This window comes from Phodopus roborovskii, unplaced genomic scaffold (assembly GCF_943737965.1).
Source record: "Phodopus roborovskii unplaced genomic scaffold, PHOROB, whole genome shotgun sequence".
Classification (NCBI taxonomy): Eukaryota; Metazoa; Chordata; class Mammalia; order Rodentia; family Cricetidae; genus Phodopus; species Phodopus roborovskii.
Window position 1 is genome coordinate 5,633,991 of NW_026126575.1, and position 14,406 is coordinate 5,648,396.

The following is a 14,406-nucleotide window of genomic DNA, read 5'->3' on the forward strand; positions in this document are numbered from 1 at the left end:
ACAATAACCAAGAGACCAGAAAGTACTAAAGCAATACTGTTTCTCATCAGCATTCATATGACAACTTCCTTAATTTCTCAAAGGGCACAAGCTACATATTTACCACTGTTTGCAGAAAACAGGTGGAAAGCCTCTTGCAGCAAACACCACAATTGGGTTGCTTTCCTTCTCACTACAGGAAAAGTCAACATCAAGAATGGCAGGTGACTTGAAGGATAATCTGCCAGTTTCATGGCTAGATTTGCAACAGAGATCATATAAAAATGAATTCATAGGAATCCAAGGCCCCACGGCTTTACAGCATTCGTTTCCATATCATGTCCGTAAAGAGGCAAATCAAGACATCCCATGGTTTGTAAGGCCTGTTCTGACCCCAAAGGTGTTAAATGGAGAGAAAGGCCAGGGACTCAGGAGTGATGATGAATGAACTGATAAAGAAATAAAGAAATACTACTTCCAACCCAATCTGTTTTTTCCCATCATTTTAGGGGTAGGGAGAGGGCTTGGTAGAGGTTCAGCATAATCTTAGCAAACTGTACCCTGGAAGACTTTGGCCCAAGAACAATTTTGAGCCTTTACAGCCTCAGGCTGAATCAAGAACCCAATGGTGATTTTTGTCTTAAAATTTCATCAGCATTCCTTAGCTCTTGATCAAAATCCTCCAAACAAATTGGACATGACTGTTTGAGGGAAAAAGAAATCCTTTAAGACATTAGTGAGGATTTTTAAAAAAGTGAACTTCCTTTACAGCTCCAAGATTTCAAAGGACACAGATATGAAACATCCACTTTACATCTCAAAACATTCCATTTGGGGAAGTATTATTAAGTATGGTAGAGTCCTGTGACAGCATTCAATGTGTCTTATCATTAGACATTTTGACATGATGAAAAACTGTCCTAATTATTCTCCATACCTTGAAGACAAGATGACTGGAGTATAGCTAGATAGAAAGGCCAGATATAAAATTTAAATATTGTAGCAAGTGAGAGCTCATTACTTTTGCTTAATATCTTTGCCTTAGGAATATTCTTGTTTACCACTGGGTAATTAGTAAGCTGATAATCCTTAATCATGCAGACCATCTTTTTCCATGAGCTAGTTCCCTCAGTGATGTTCAGGCCTTTCCTCCTTTTATGATTTACTCCTACAAATCAATTCTGAGTGGTTGTCTTGAACGGGTGTGTTTCTTTCTAGGGAGGCATTTGATAACACTATTATCTATGTTTGCTAAACAAACAAACCAAAAGGGCTGTAGACCTAACCATCCTAGCTTCATAAGCAATTTAAGGCTTCTCCTGGATATTGTAGTAGAACTCAGTCTGTGTTTACCAATAAAGAGCTAAAGATTCTTTTATGCATCTCTTTAGTGAATAAATTGGCCTGTAAGAAGCATGGCGTTTTCATGCTCAGAGCTTAATATACTGAGGGAAAATGCATTAGATAAGTAGATAAGAAAAGGCTAAGGAACAGAATGAAGAGTAACAGAGCATGAAAGTCTACAAGAGGACAACCTAATTAGTGTGGCATCTTAAATAATGTTAGCTGCAGGCTTTGCATGAACTGAATAGCTCCCAAAACAAAAGGGCTGGAAGTTAAAAGATGATAATGGCCACTTAGAAACCATTAAGGAAGATGACAAGTATGACATACTGCCTTGAACATGATCTCCAACAGAAGCCAGGGAAAGATAGAGCATGGATTCTTTGATTGCCAAATTAAAGCCAATAAGCAAACCCCAGATGTTTTTTTATGACACGAGCCTCTAGAGGGACAAGGCTACTGTGCTGGGGACTGATGCACTCACTATACTGTGTATTTTGTAAAGTGGAGCATGGCTATAGAGAACAATGATGTCAGCAAAGGACATGTCAGCAGCATTCAGCTCTCTAGAGGAATTTTCCACTAGAATACTGAAGTGGAAAATCCTCAGCTCTCCTGGTGTTAACATGGCTGCACCCAAAGCTGGGAGAATTCTTCCCCAGGCCACCCACCTGGAGCCTAGTTTTTCCTGATCCTTAAGAGTCAGTCATTGGTGTGAATCACCACAGCATCAGAGAATGAGAAGACTGGGAAGCTCCTGCTGAATCCGATCAGCAGAGAGAAGGCTCAGCATTAAGTATAGAATACTTTCAAAGAAATCGAACCTTGTTACTTAAACCACGATGAGAAAACATACAAGCAGTGGAGTTGTGAGTCCTACTCTGAGGATTAGGTACCAGTGCCTTTAATGTGCCAAGTTGCTTTTGCAGGTTCAACAAGAGACTGTAACTGGTAGCCTGGGTCCCTCTTCTCTTTCCCATCTAAAGCATATATATATATATATCATCCAAACAAAATATCATTCTGGAAAGTCTACTGTATTCAAGCCTCCCTGAGCAAAGCACTTGGCATTCATTGCTGCAGATCACTGGTGGGTCAGGAAGCAGAGAGACAGAGCTAAAATCCTCCTAAGAACCACAGGAAGTAGACTCAGGAGGTCAAACATCTATCCAATGCTACACAGCTACAAAATGACATAATGCTCCCCTTCATGCCCCCAACCTCAGTTGTAAAGAAGCAAACAGGTAGAGAAATATAGTATTTGATATTGACAATTGTCATGGTTTGAAGGTGTTCACAAGCAGTGTGCTATTTTGAGAGGTTGTGGGATCTTTGGGGTGGGAGGTGTAATTACTGGAGAGATAGGTCATTGGAGGGTGCTTTTGAGGTTTACATATTTGTCCCACCTTTAACCCTGTCTCTCTGCTTCCTGGTCTGCCAAGATGTAGACAGCTGTGCCCCAAAATGCTGGCTCATTGACTGCACTATGCCAGCTGCTGTGCCTTCTCTGCCATGATAGACAGATATTCCCTAAAACAGTAGTTCATACTATACCCTCCTTTCTATACAGTGCTTCTGTTGGATACTCCAGGACAGTGATATGAAAGTGCTCACTCTGAGAATTTCCAAGGTAAACTGAGCCTCAATTCCAGTCAGGTGACAACCACTCACTTCAGTGAAATCTAAGCTGGGCTTGTCTAAGTAGTGAATGATAATGCAAGACCACCAGTCAGATACTGAAGGGCTAGTCTGCATTAGACATCTGTCATCTATCATCGTATGAGATTCAGCCTCACAACTGCACCACTTAGGTACAGCCAAAGCTCTGTTGACTGAGGTCACTTGTCGAAGGCCACCCAGCCTGCCCAGGTAAAGACTCCTTCTGCTTTATAAAACAAAAACAACGCAGAGAAACATAAATGAATGTGCTGGGGGGGGGGGGGAGTCTTTCTTTTAAAGGGGCCCTTTGCACCCACACGCAGACTGTACAATCATGGAACCGTGGGCTGATCAGGGTATTGACTGAATGCATTCTGCCAGGTGACAGGGGCAGGCCAGCATGCCTAAATCTTTACAGTGGGGCTGAACAGAAGGGATCATTTGGGTAGAGGAGAAGCGTTGCTCACCTGACTCCATGCGCCAGCCTTCCATCTGGGGCACCGTCCTCCTCGGCACCTTCTGTGCCCATGCGGCTTAGTAAGGTGCTTACAGTAATCACTCTCTAAACGGCTTCCATCTTTTGCCAAGCAGTAAACATTTCGTTGTTTATGCCCTCGACCACAAGAGACAGAACACTGCAATATAAAGCAATGGCAAGGTTGTTTTTTAATCACAGTGACTATGATTTTAAAAAATGTGTAATGTGATCACATCTGATGAGAGTTATCATTACCCCTTCTTTCCAGCGCCATTCTGGAGAGTAATTCAAAGCCTTACAGGGAGGAAAGGTAGCAAGAGGGAAAAAAAGCCCATTCACTATAGCAGTGGCGAATACAGCAGCATGGGGAGATCATGACAACTTATGATCCTGAAATTACTGTGTCTTTTTTTCTTTTTCTTTTTTTTTAAAACCAAGGGTAGTCCCACTGCAGAACAGTGAAACACACATTGGTATAAAGTGCATTTCTAACATGGCTCTATGTTCAATGTTTTAAAGATTGTGTTTAAGGAAACTCTCCAGCTATTTCTTTAAGGGAAAAAAAACTCTCATTTTCCCAGACCATTGAGAAGAGGTGAAAAAGGCAGGAAAACAAAAATCAAAACCCAAAAAACTGAAAGGTTAGCTGGTGGGTGAGTCCATGCCAACTTCAGGAGGGAGGCATTACCTTTCAACTTTGATCTGCGGGTTCACTCGGCTGTTTCAAATGCGACCTTGTCTGACCACATCTAAGAAACTTGACTTTGATTTCAGATTAGGTTTCTCAGAAAGGTTTAGGAATCAAAGTACCCGTGGAGTCTGGACAAGAATTTGATGTGACAGGTTCTTGTAGAACAGGCAAGAGGCTGGCCCCAATGGATGCACTGAGACATTCAACATCCAAGGCCTCATTAGCAATTATGGAGTCCTTAGTATAGCCATCCTAAACTGATGGCTCAGATCTTTAAAGACGTTTTATTTCCCAGTATAATAGCCTTGCATTCTAGAGCAGAGTAAGTTTAAGAATGAAAACTAAAAAGTTAAGTCTCAATGGAAACAGATTTCACATTACATTTCTCTCGACCTCACATTTCTTATTCTCCCCAATAACTTTGTTATTTTTTTTTTTTTTTTGGCTTAAATTACCAAAGTGCCCTTTGATGCCTAATAGACAAACATCTCCATGTAAAACAAGGAGTCTAATACTAATTTTATCACTATTACCAGACATACTCAAAATTACCTCATTCATAAATGTGCCAAACATATTTTTTCTGTTAAAAACAAACCATTATAAAAATTTCAACTGCAGCTAGTAGAGAAATTTAAAATAATGTTTATTAACACATTTGGCTTTAACTTTTTACTTTGAGGTGCGGAATACTCATGAATATATGATTGGAGTAGCTATTACGGAAATCATAATATTTTACACTTTGGAAAGAAAGAGCCTAGTTGGAAAGTCTGTATCAAACAAAACCTATGACAGTTAACCTATAGAGTTTGGGTACATGAGGAATACTGGGGATCATGTTCAAGGGCTTCTTACAATGAGTTTCTTAGAACTTTTCCACCTCTGAGAATAACCAAAACTTGCACAAAGATAATGCCTATTGTAAATCTCCAGTGCATAATTTTTAAAATGTCACTTTAATAAGAAAAAGATGAGGTCATAATTACAATTCGGGATAACTTCATTTGCTTAGTGGACAAAACATCTATTTCATACTCACCATGTGGTAGAAATTATAGGACACATTGGGGATATGGTGATAACAGAATTAACATAGTACTTGACCTCAGAGAGCTTATAGACAAGTAACAGAAATTACTATAGCTCAAGTGAAGTACTATATGTGAAGATGCATGACTTGACTTCTAAGAAGCAGATAAACTGGAGTGATTGGAAAAGGGCTCTGTGCGTCTCCTACGGGGCTATACCAGCCAAGCTTGGAGATCATGAAAATTAGATTGAATTATATTTGGCCATGATGGGAAATCTCACAGTAGACTTAATTCAGGATAAATAATGATATATTTTTTGTTTTAAAATTTCTACTTTGACTACTGAGTCAAGTACTAGATGTGAATACAGGATGAATGGAAATGAGGGGAACCATGAAGGAAACCAGCACATTTGTGCCAGAAAGAGGTGGCTTGGATGAATGTACAGAAGGTTTGGGTGGGGAAAGTTGGTAGATTAAGGTTATATATATTTTTAAAGTAGAAAGATATTACCTTATGGTTTATTTGTGGGAAAAAGGGAAGAGGGCAAAGATGACATTCAGATTTCTGGTTTGGGCAACTGAATGGATGGTGATAGTATTTGCTACCATTTGAAAAGATGGTGCATATTGGGAGTAAAAGCACTGAGAGGCAAGTGCTGTATTTGTAGGAAGTGGGCCTGACAGAAAGCACAGGGAACAGTGGGTGGTAGCATTTGCTTGATTAGAGTAAAAAACTGGGTGGTTTGTTTTTTGATTTTGTTTTCTTTTTGGCTCATCAAATAGACACAAATGAACTTAGAGCAAATATATCCTTAGGACAGTCATTTCAGTATGCAAGCTGTCCAAAGAAGCTAGTCTTCGAGGTGAAGTAGGAAAAGAGCTCATGAGACAGTTAATAATCTGCCAGGGTCATTAGAAGATACAGTCTAAAAGGAGGTAATGATCTCTAGAGTCAGAATTAGAAAAGTCTCAATATTTTCACAGTCAATATTTTCACAGCCAGTGCCCTAGGATGTTATTAGCTCTAAGACTTGTATAGCCATCCCAACATCCCAACACAGCTCCATAATGGAGAATAGGCACTGTTACTAGAGACAAGTCATGTGGTATTTACAAAACAGTACAACCACAATGTTTTACATATGGTGTCACACATGCTGTTCCAGTACAAGTGAATATATTTCTGATGTGAACAATAACAGTGCTATGAGATACATGATCAAGAATCTTGCTGTCAGTAACTCATTCGAGGTATGCCATGAATCCATTAGCATCTATTGCCAATGAGCCAGTAAAGAACAATCTAAGTTCTAAACATGATGCCTTTGATATATAGATTAGCTGCCCTCTACCAATTTCTATGTGTATTTTTTTGGGGGGTGAGGGAGAACTTGAATGCAAGTGGCAATGGGAAAAAAAAAAAGAATGCAAGACTTAAACATGAGTCACTGCACATGTTATTTGCCTGAAATTATTAAGATCTCAAAGTGATTAGGGAATTCTCAAGGTGTCTCATCTGACAGCAAACACTCTTCATTTAATGTTTTCTAAATTACCAGTGAAGAAAAGCCACTGCTTGTAGAAATGCTCAAATCTAACAGGCTTATTAATGGGTCTATTATGACTTCATAAAAGAGCTGTCACTTTGATAATCAAAGAAACACAGGGTTCTAGCTATTACATTCTGAGAGAAAATTCCATCTGATCATTCCCAGTCTTTTCCCAGGCAAAGATGACATTTACATCAACCCGCGTCACTGAGACATGGTTGTTATATTTAGTACGTCATCTAGAATTTGTTATTTATTGGCTACATATCTGAAAGTTCTTGCTCCTGGGAACATTTAATTCCTTACATTTCACAAATGAAATAGCCTCTTCATTTGCCAGTAATACTGACTTGTTTTCTTTTGGGAAATGACTCAACTTATTTAAGAGATTGATCCCTGCCCCTCTCCACCATTTGAGCAAGATTCTGAACAACATAACCACTGCTTGTTACTTAGAACCAAGGTCAGCTAGCCGAATGCCTGGGATTTTAAGCTTTTGTTTCTGTGAGGCCATTCAAAGGGCATGCTCAGGGCTGGGTTGTGTTCAAATATGCTGACACTTTCCATTCACTGAGGTCTAAAATTTGAAATCCTTGTGTTTCAACTCCATTGGTGGGAATGAGACTCAAGATGAAGGTAGTGTGTTCTTAATTTCTTCCCAGGACTTAAACTCTCTAGAGAAGTAGCTCTGTGTATGAGGATGGATGTGGGTCTGGTGCACTGGTCCTGGTCTTAGACATCCTTGCATTTGTCTTTTCTCTTGTGCTAAGGGTCATGGTTCCATAATCATCAAGAAGTCTGAAAAGAACCCTGGTGTCTACACCTGATTGAGACGGACTGAATACCAAAAAATAATGAATTTTCTGGGCTATGTCACTGCTGAGGTTATGGACATCCCTATGGTGATGGAGATCTGTATGGACTTGGCAAGGAAGAAGAGGGAAAAGTGGAGGTAAGAAGAAGGGGGTGGGGGCCAGGTGTACTTATGGAGCATGGCTAGTAGAAAGCAGTTGGGTGGAGCTTGAGTGTTCCAGATCTGGGAGGCTTTGGACCAGGACTGGCTCTACTGTACCAGATGCCTGAAAGATGTGGGTTAGTGGGTGGTCTAGGATGACAGCCATTGTTTAGTGTCTGTACAGATGACTTGCAGTCTTGACAGATGAGGTTGTGTCTATGTGAAATGCATAGCGAGGGAATCCTGATCAACTAGTATATATGTCTAAGCCCAGGATTGACTAATTGCAAGTAGAAAATAACAAGGAATAAAAGAGCAAGAGAATGCCGTGTTCTGGGGCCCATTAGCAGGAAAATGAGACTCTTCTAAGGGTCAGACAGCTTACATCATTCTAAAGCAGGTGGATAGAAGTTTTATTACTTCTCAAGCCCTTTCTCTTCTGTTTCTACAGAATTTAAAACTAATACCTAAATCATTACATTAAAAATTGTTGGTCTCAACAAGAAGCTTTTCTTGTTTCTAGTTTCATTTTGCAAAGTTAAATATCACCTAGAAGGCATGCCATCAGAGAGGACACAATGCTATGTACAAGGCTCAGGCGTTCCATTACCAATGCAGCAACAAATGGGTCACAACACTGGGGAAGGTGAATGGACAACTGCTACAGCTTCTGTTCTACCACAGAAAATTGTAAATGCGAGACTACAGACTTTGGGTCACAGCTACAAACACTGATGAGTGCCAGACCTAGAGAACTATTGGAAGATGAAAAAAGACAGTAGAGAGTAGCTACAGTTCATACATTGTTAATATATTTCTCTATACACTATAGCCAGTCAGAACTTATTTATGAAATGAATGAACACACAAAAGCTATAGCCATCATAGAATAGCATCATAAGAGGTATAATATTCATAAAGAAGCACTTAGAATCTCTCAGTGCTGCTCCTGAACTAATTTGCTATGAAATAAAAGTTTAAAAAGGTCACCCAAAGATAAACTTTGGCCATAATTACTAACCACTAGATTAGGCATCTCCTACTTAATTGTTAATATGAACAGGACACTAGGCTAAAATACATTACATTTTCTCAGATATTATTGGGGATCTTTTATATAGACAAAGATGTGGAGGGCCTAAGAGTAAGGATGACTTACCCAAGGTCACAAAACTGGGAAGCAGCAGAATTAATCTTTAAATACAGTGTGTACATCTCATGATCACCGTGTTAATCCTTAGACTAGGTAAGGAGCTTGGTAAGCCATATAACTGTTCACTTCTGCCTCCCTATGGGAATGCCTGGAATCAAGGCCCTTTGAGAAAGGCCTTGGAAGACTCCTTCAGAGTCCCCTGATAACTCAGCCTCCTAAAACGAGCATGGCTAAGCAGTGCTAGTAGTTCTGACTTCAACAGCTTTTCATGGTATCGTCAACACTTGGGAATCTGAAGGTATCATAAAAAACAGATACAATCACAAAAATAAAAGCCCACATTGCTCCTTAGCTGAAAACACACCCGGCTTCTCTCTTGGCCATTTTGAGGTAAATCAGTCCTTTGGGGCCTGCCAAATGCCATGCAGGGAGTTATCACTTTGACTGACTGATGGAAGGGTCTTGGCATGGTTATGGACGGAAGACTGTAAGTTAGGGGCTCTCAATTCACAGAGGGGAGGGTCAATTTCTCAAATATTTTAAATGTGAGCCATTATGAAGATTATTCAGTCTATCTATTACTTTCAGACTCAAGGCTTGAGAAGATATAAGATGATACACTTAAGGTCAGGCAGACTGAAAGGCACACATATAGTTTTCATAATCAGAAAAGGAAACCATTAGATGTTAGTTACACTGGAGGTTTATGGCCTAGAACCATGGCTAACCAGAAACTCATTCTTTGCTTTACCAGTCAGCCATGTCATCTACAGTTAGCATGAAGGGCTGGAGTGAAAGCAAGTAGCTATTATACTCCTCGACTTTGAGGATGTCCAGTGCCAATGCTAACAAAAACAAGAGTGGGCCCATGAAGCCAGTAAAGAACAGAGTCCAAGAGGCAGCTATGCATGTGAACAAAATCAGGAAATGACAGCTGGTCACAATGGGTTCACATAACTTCTCTTGGCTTAGAACTGTTCTCTGTTACAATGAGACAATCATAGTATCTCTACAAATTCAATTATGTGACAACTAAAGGAGACTGCATACAAAACTCTTCATATTTTGGACAGATTAGCACAGATTTGCTATTATAACCCTTATTTTCTATCCAATGGAGTCTTCTAGGATGTCACCAAAAACACCATCAAAAAGGTAACATTTTGAAAGACTATTTGTCAACTTATGTATCCTAAGATGACTAAGAGATGTACCCTAAGAGATGCTGACTGGAAAAAATGGGACTTCGTCAAAATTCCAGTGGCATGAAAGTATGAAGGGCTTTCTTTTCTAAAGAGCACAGAGAAATCTTCAGAGCAGATATGTATGCTGAAGACCCCTTTGCTCCTCTCTAGGTTATCCCCTATTTAATATGGACTCTTAACCACAGAAAGAAAACACGGGCACTGTATGTAAATGTCATGCATCTTTTCTGCTCATCCCTCTTTCTTATCCTTTTCACATCCATCCATACTTCTGCCCCTCTCTGAACTTTGGGGTATTATTACATCAGGTATTCTGGATACAGAATTAGCATCAAAAGTAACTACCACTAAATATATATTCACTCCCTTCCTGTCTATGTTCATGCGGGAGTAGTTTCTTCCCTTTGTCAAGAACCAAATTATTGAACAGGAAAAGAAAGTTTTAGTAGGAAATAAGAGCTGTGATTTCAGGGTGCAAAGACAGTGTTGACAGGCTTGCTTGATGGCTATTTATACCTAGGACTACTCTGGCACATATTAGTATGAAAGGAACCCCAGAAAGTATGAGGTTGCCAGGGAACAGCACAGAAGAAAGCTAATATGTTAGTCATGATCATCCCAGACGAAAGGGGCCCTGGGCCACCCTCTCATTCCTGGCTTCACTCCACCCCATTGCTCTGTTAATGCTACATGTCAGAAGATCTAAGGAAAAAACTGTGATTCATATGTCAACTATTGGGGGGCACACTTCAAAACATCTGTCAATATTAAGGTCAAGTAGGTGACCTCTCTCAACAAGAGAGATGCCAGGGCCAGGTTACTAGAGAAAAAAAGCAGTAAGCAGTGCTCACACTCACAATCCAACAATCCTCCAAGAAGTAGGAGGCACAGGCCTCCCCAGCTTCCCCTCTCTCTCCATTCTCACAGTGCCACTAGTTTGTAATAGAGGGGGAGATGTATTTTAACATTAAATCCAGTAGTGCATGAAGCTCGACAATCTGAAAATTCAAACTGCAATTCATTCTGTTCTGTAAGAATGTGATTGTTACAATTTTCCTCTTCATCAAGAGAGAAACAAAAACCACCAAAACATGCAATATGGTGTCTGATGAATTCTATCATAGCCAAGTGGTTCTCTGACAGTATGAGGTGTGTTCCATTGCTAGGCCTGATATTCTTCATGTCCCCTGCGATTCCCCTTGCCCAAGGCCACTGCCCAGTTTTGTAGTTCTTTTACCCTTCTCCGGGTTACCCATTATGGCTATTTGTAATCTGGCTTAAAGACAATAAGGATGTTGGTGTTTTTCAGGGAAGGGGTGATGATGGTGTAAGGACCCACTCTGCCTACAATAAAAGTGTTTATGAAAACAGCTGGAAGAAAAAGAAAGTAGCAGGTGAGACACAAGCTCCAAAATCCTTAGTCGGGTATTCCAATGGTAAGTGAAGAAGTGTCCGAGCAGAGGACTAGGGAGATGGCCCAGTGGTTAAAACACCTGTGTTGTAAACATGAGACCTTACAATTAAATTCCCAGCACTCATGTAAATGTTGGTTGGGCCTAGTAGCCACCTGTAATTCTAGAGCTCAGAAGGAGGAGACAGGGGTTCCTAGGGCAAGATGGCTAGCTAAGACTGGCTATTTTGGAGTGTTCTAAGTTTGCCTGAGAGACCTGACTCAATGAATAAGATGGAGGGCAAGAGCGGAAGACCTGGGCTCTACACATGTGTACATCTGTGCAGGAGCACATGCATGCACATGGATCCACACATATTTGAATATTCACATCCATGCTCCTGTGTGCCACAGACACATACCCGAAAGGGAGAAAATTAAGAAATGTCTGAGTTAGTAACTGATGAGTAAACTATGGGTGATGGGAACAGTAACCAACATTTCTTGAAACGTGAAGGTGCACTGTGATCAAAGGTTTGGGTTGGAGGGGTGAAGGCAATCTGGAGATGTGTGTCAGTTAGCAGCTGTCAAGCCTTGGCAGTCCCACTTGATGTGACCTATGTCAGTATCCAAGGTCTGGGAAGCTTCAGTCACCACCAGGAATGTTTCTGCAGGAAAGCAATTAATCAGTTTGTGTCTTGACTATAGTGTGTGCCTGCTGAAGGGCATCCCTTTCTAGCCATGTAGTTGGTCATCTAAAAGACATGGAAGCAGTATGCCTTTCATTTTGCGTCTAACCTACACTGCTTTCTCAGCCAGTATGGCCCTTTCCTATTGTCCCTTGGGGTAGAGGGAGCATCTTTAATTATATGAAGCAGCTGTGAAATAGATCCCACAGGTAGCCCTCTATGCCTAGAGACTGAGTCTAAAGATTCAACCAATCTTGGGTCAAAAATATCTGGGAAAATACCTGCACTGAACATGTAGAGACTTTTTCTTGTTATTGTTCCCTAAACAGCACAGAAATATTTGTAGGGCATTTACATTGATTTAACGTATTGTGGAAGACAAGCATGGGTTGTACAGAAATGTTACACTATTTCCTATAAATGAACTGAACTTCTTTATCTATAGAGCCTAGGGATTCCAAGCAAGTGGCTCTGGAAACTTACCCCCCCCCAAAAAAAAATACCATTGAGAACTGAAAAAAAAATCCCCTACTTTTAAAAAAGCAGTTTAGGTAACCAAGTGGTGTTTGGGTGGATGCTAACTCCACCCCAGAAGTGATGTATGCATAAATATTTGAGACTGTCTGCAGAGACTGGTGTCTGAACAGATGGGCACAAGGTCATTTTAAACACTGACTTCACATCACTCTACTGAGAGATCAAACAGCATTTTGTCTCTTTCAACATGCTGTGTTCAAATCCTTTATCTCTTTCCATATTTCCTCCTTCTGCCCACTTTTTGGTAAAGAAATGGCTCAAAAACCCACTGAAAATGGATGAGAGGAGAAGAAATAAAGACTGGCATGTACACAAAATACATGATTTGACATTAGGAAGGACTAGAATTATGTTTATTTTATTGGTTTTGTTTTACAAATTTAAATTGTTACAGTACTACTCTAAGATTTATTGATGAAAGTGTCTAAAGACTAAGGAAGAAGGATATGATTTGTAAGTACTGGGTTTCCCTCTGTTATCTCACTAAAGACATCTAGCATTACAAACATCTACTTGCACTGGTGTTCAGCAGAGCTGTGAAATCATAGCAAATATGCACTTCAAATGAACATGTTCCCAACCGAAGTTTTCTTATCTCTTTGCACGTCTGTTCCTCCCATAGATATATCCATTTTAAACACTAGGAATATCATACTTCCATTTTCCTAGTCCATAAAACTTGGAGCCAATTGACAGTATTATTATTATTAATTATTATTATTATTTCATATTCTACATTCAGACTTTCAGCCAATCCTTTAACTCTACCTAAAAAAACAAAAACAAAACAAACAAACACCCTCAGGAGCCTCTGAAGCCTCATCATCTTTCCCATGTTCCCATGGCAACTGTTGCCCTCATTTTGCTACTGTTGTCATTTCAGGTACAGCATGGCTGCCTAGAAAGGGACTCCCCTGCTTCCTTCCTTGAATTCACAAGCCAGAGTCGACCTTTTAAAATAAACCCATCTTCCTGTTCAACCCATCCAATCCCACCCGAGGGTTTCTTATCTCTCTCTCGGTGACCTAACTCTTGCCTCCCAAGGCTCACACCACTGGGCATCTCCTTGTCCCATATTCCCTCTGTAATTCCTGCATCCTGTCTCCACTGCCTGTTTTAGTTCCCCTGGCCTCTCTGAACCCTAAATGCAGCACACTCCTGCCTCCAGAAGCATCCTGTTTTGGGATGCCACATGGTTTTCTTTTGTATTTCCTCTTATCTTTGTTCAAATGGAGATTAACGGAGACTTCCTCAAATCTTAAAACACTAGTTCCCTTTCCCTAGTCCATGCCAGTCCCCACTCTTTCCCCTTAATCTAGTTTTGTCTGTAAAATTTGTCACCTTCTTTCAAAATCTCTATTCCATTCTTTACATTGTTATTATTATAGGTTTCCATTATGCCTTAGAATATACACTTCATAGGTTTTGAGAATGTGAGTGTGTTTGTTTGTGAGAACACACACACACACACTGTTTAATTCCTAGTGACTAGAAACATGCCTGGTGTATGGAAAAACATCCAAACAATATACAGTACAAATGCATACATGCTTGAATGGTACGTAAGCTACAGCCATTTATCCCAAGAACACTGAAGCAATAAGTCCACATTTCCCTAGTGCTCAGTTTATTTTAAAGACAAATAAATAGCAATTGTTCTCCCCAATCTCTTCTGTCCATTCACCTCCAAACTGACTAATTACCCTTGTAGTTTAATATTTAATTCACAACTATAAAGCT

At 40.2% G+C, this 14,406-nt stretch overlaps 1 protein-coding gene across 2 annotated transcripts in view; it reads right to left on the bottom strand.

Moving 5' to 3' along the window:
* Adamts9 (ADAM metallopeptidase with thrombospondin type 1 motif 9) overlaps nt 1-14,406 on the bottom strand; it is a 157,054-nt gene that overhangs the window by 45,447 nt on the left and 97,201 nt on the right. For both annotated transcript variants that reach the window (XM_051203300.1, XM_051203299.1), the window contains one exon: nt 3,450-3,617. In XM_051203300.1, coding sequence (XP_051059257.1) covers nt 3,450-3,617 — 168 coding nt within the window. The remainder of the gene's footprint in view (nt 1-3,449; nt 3,618-14,406) is intronic.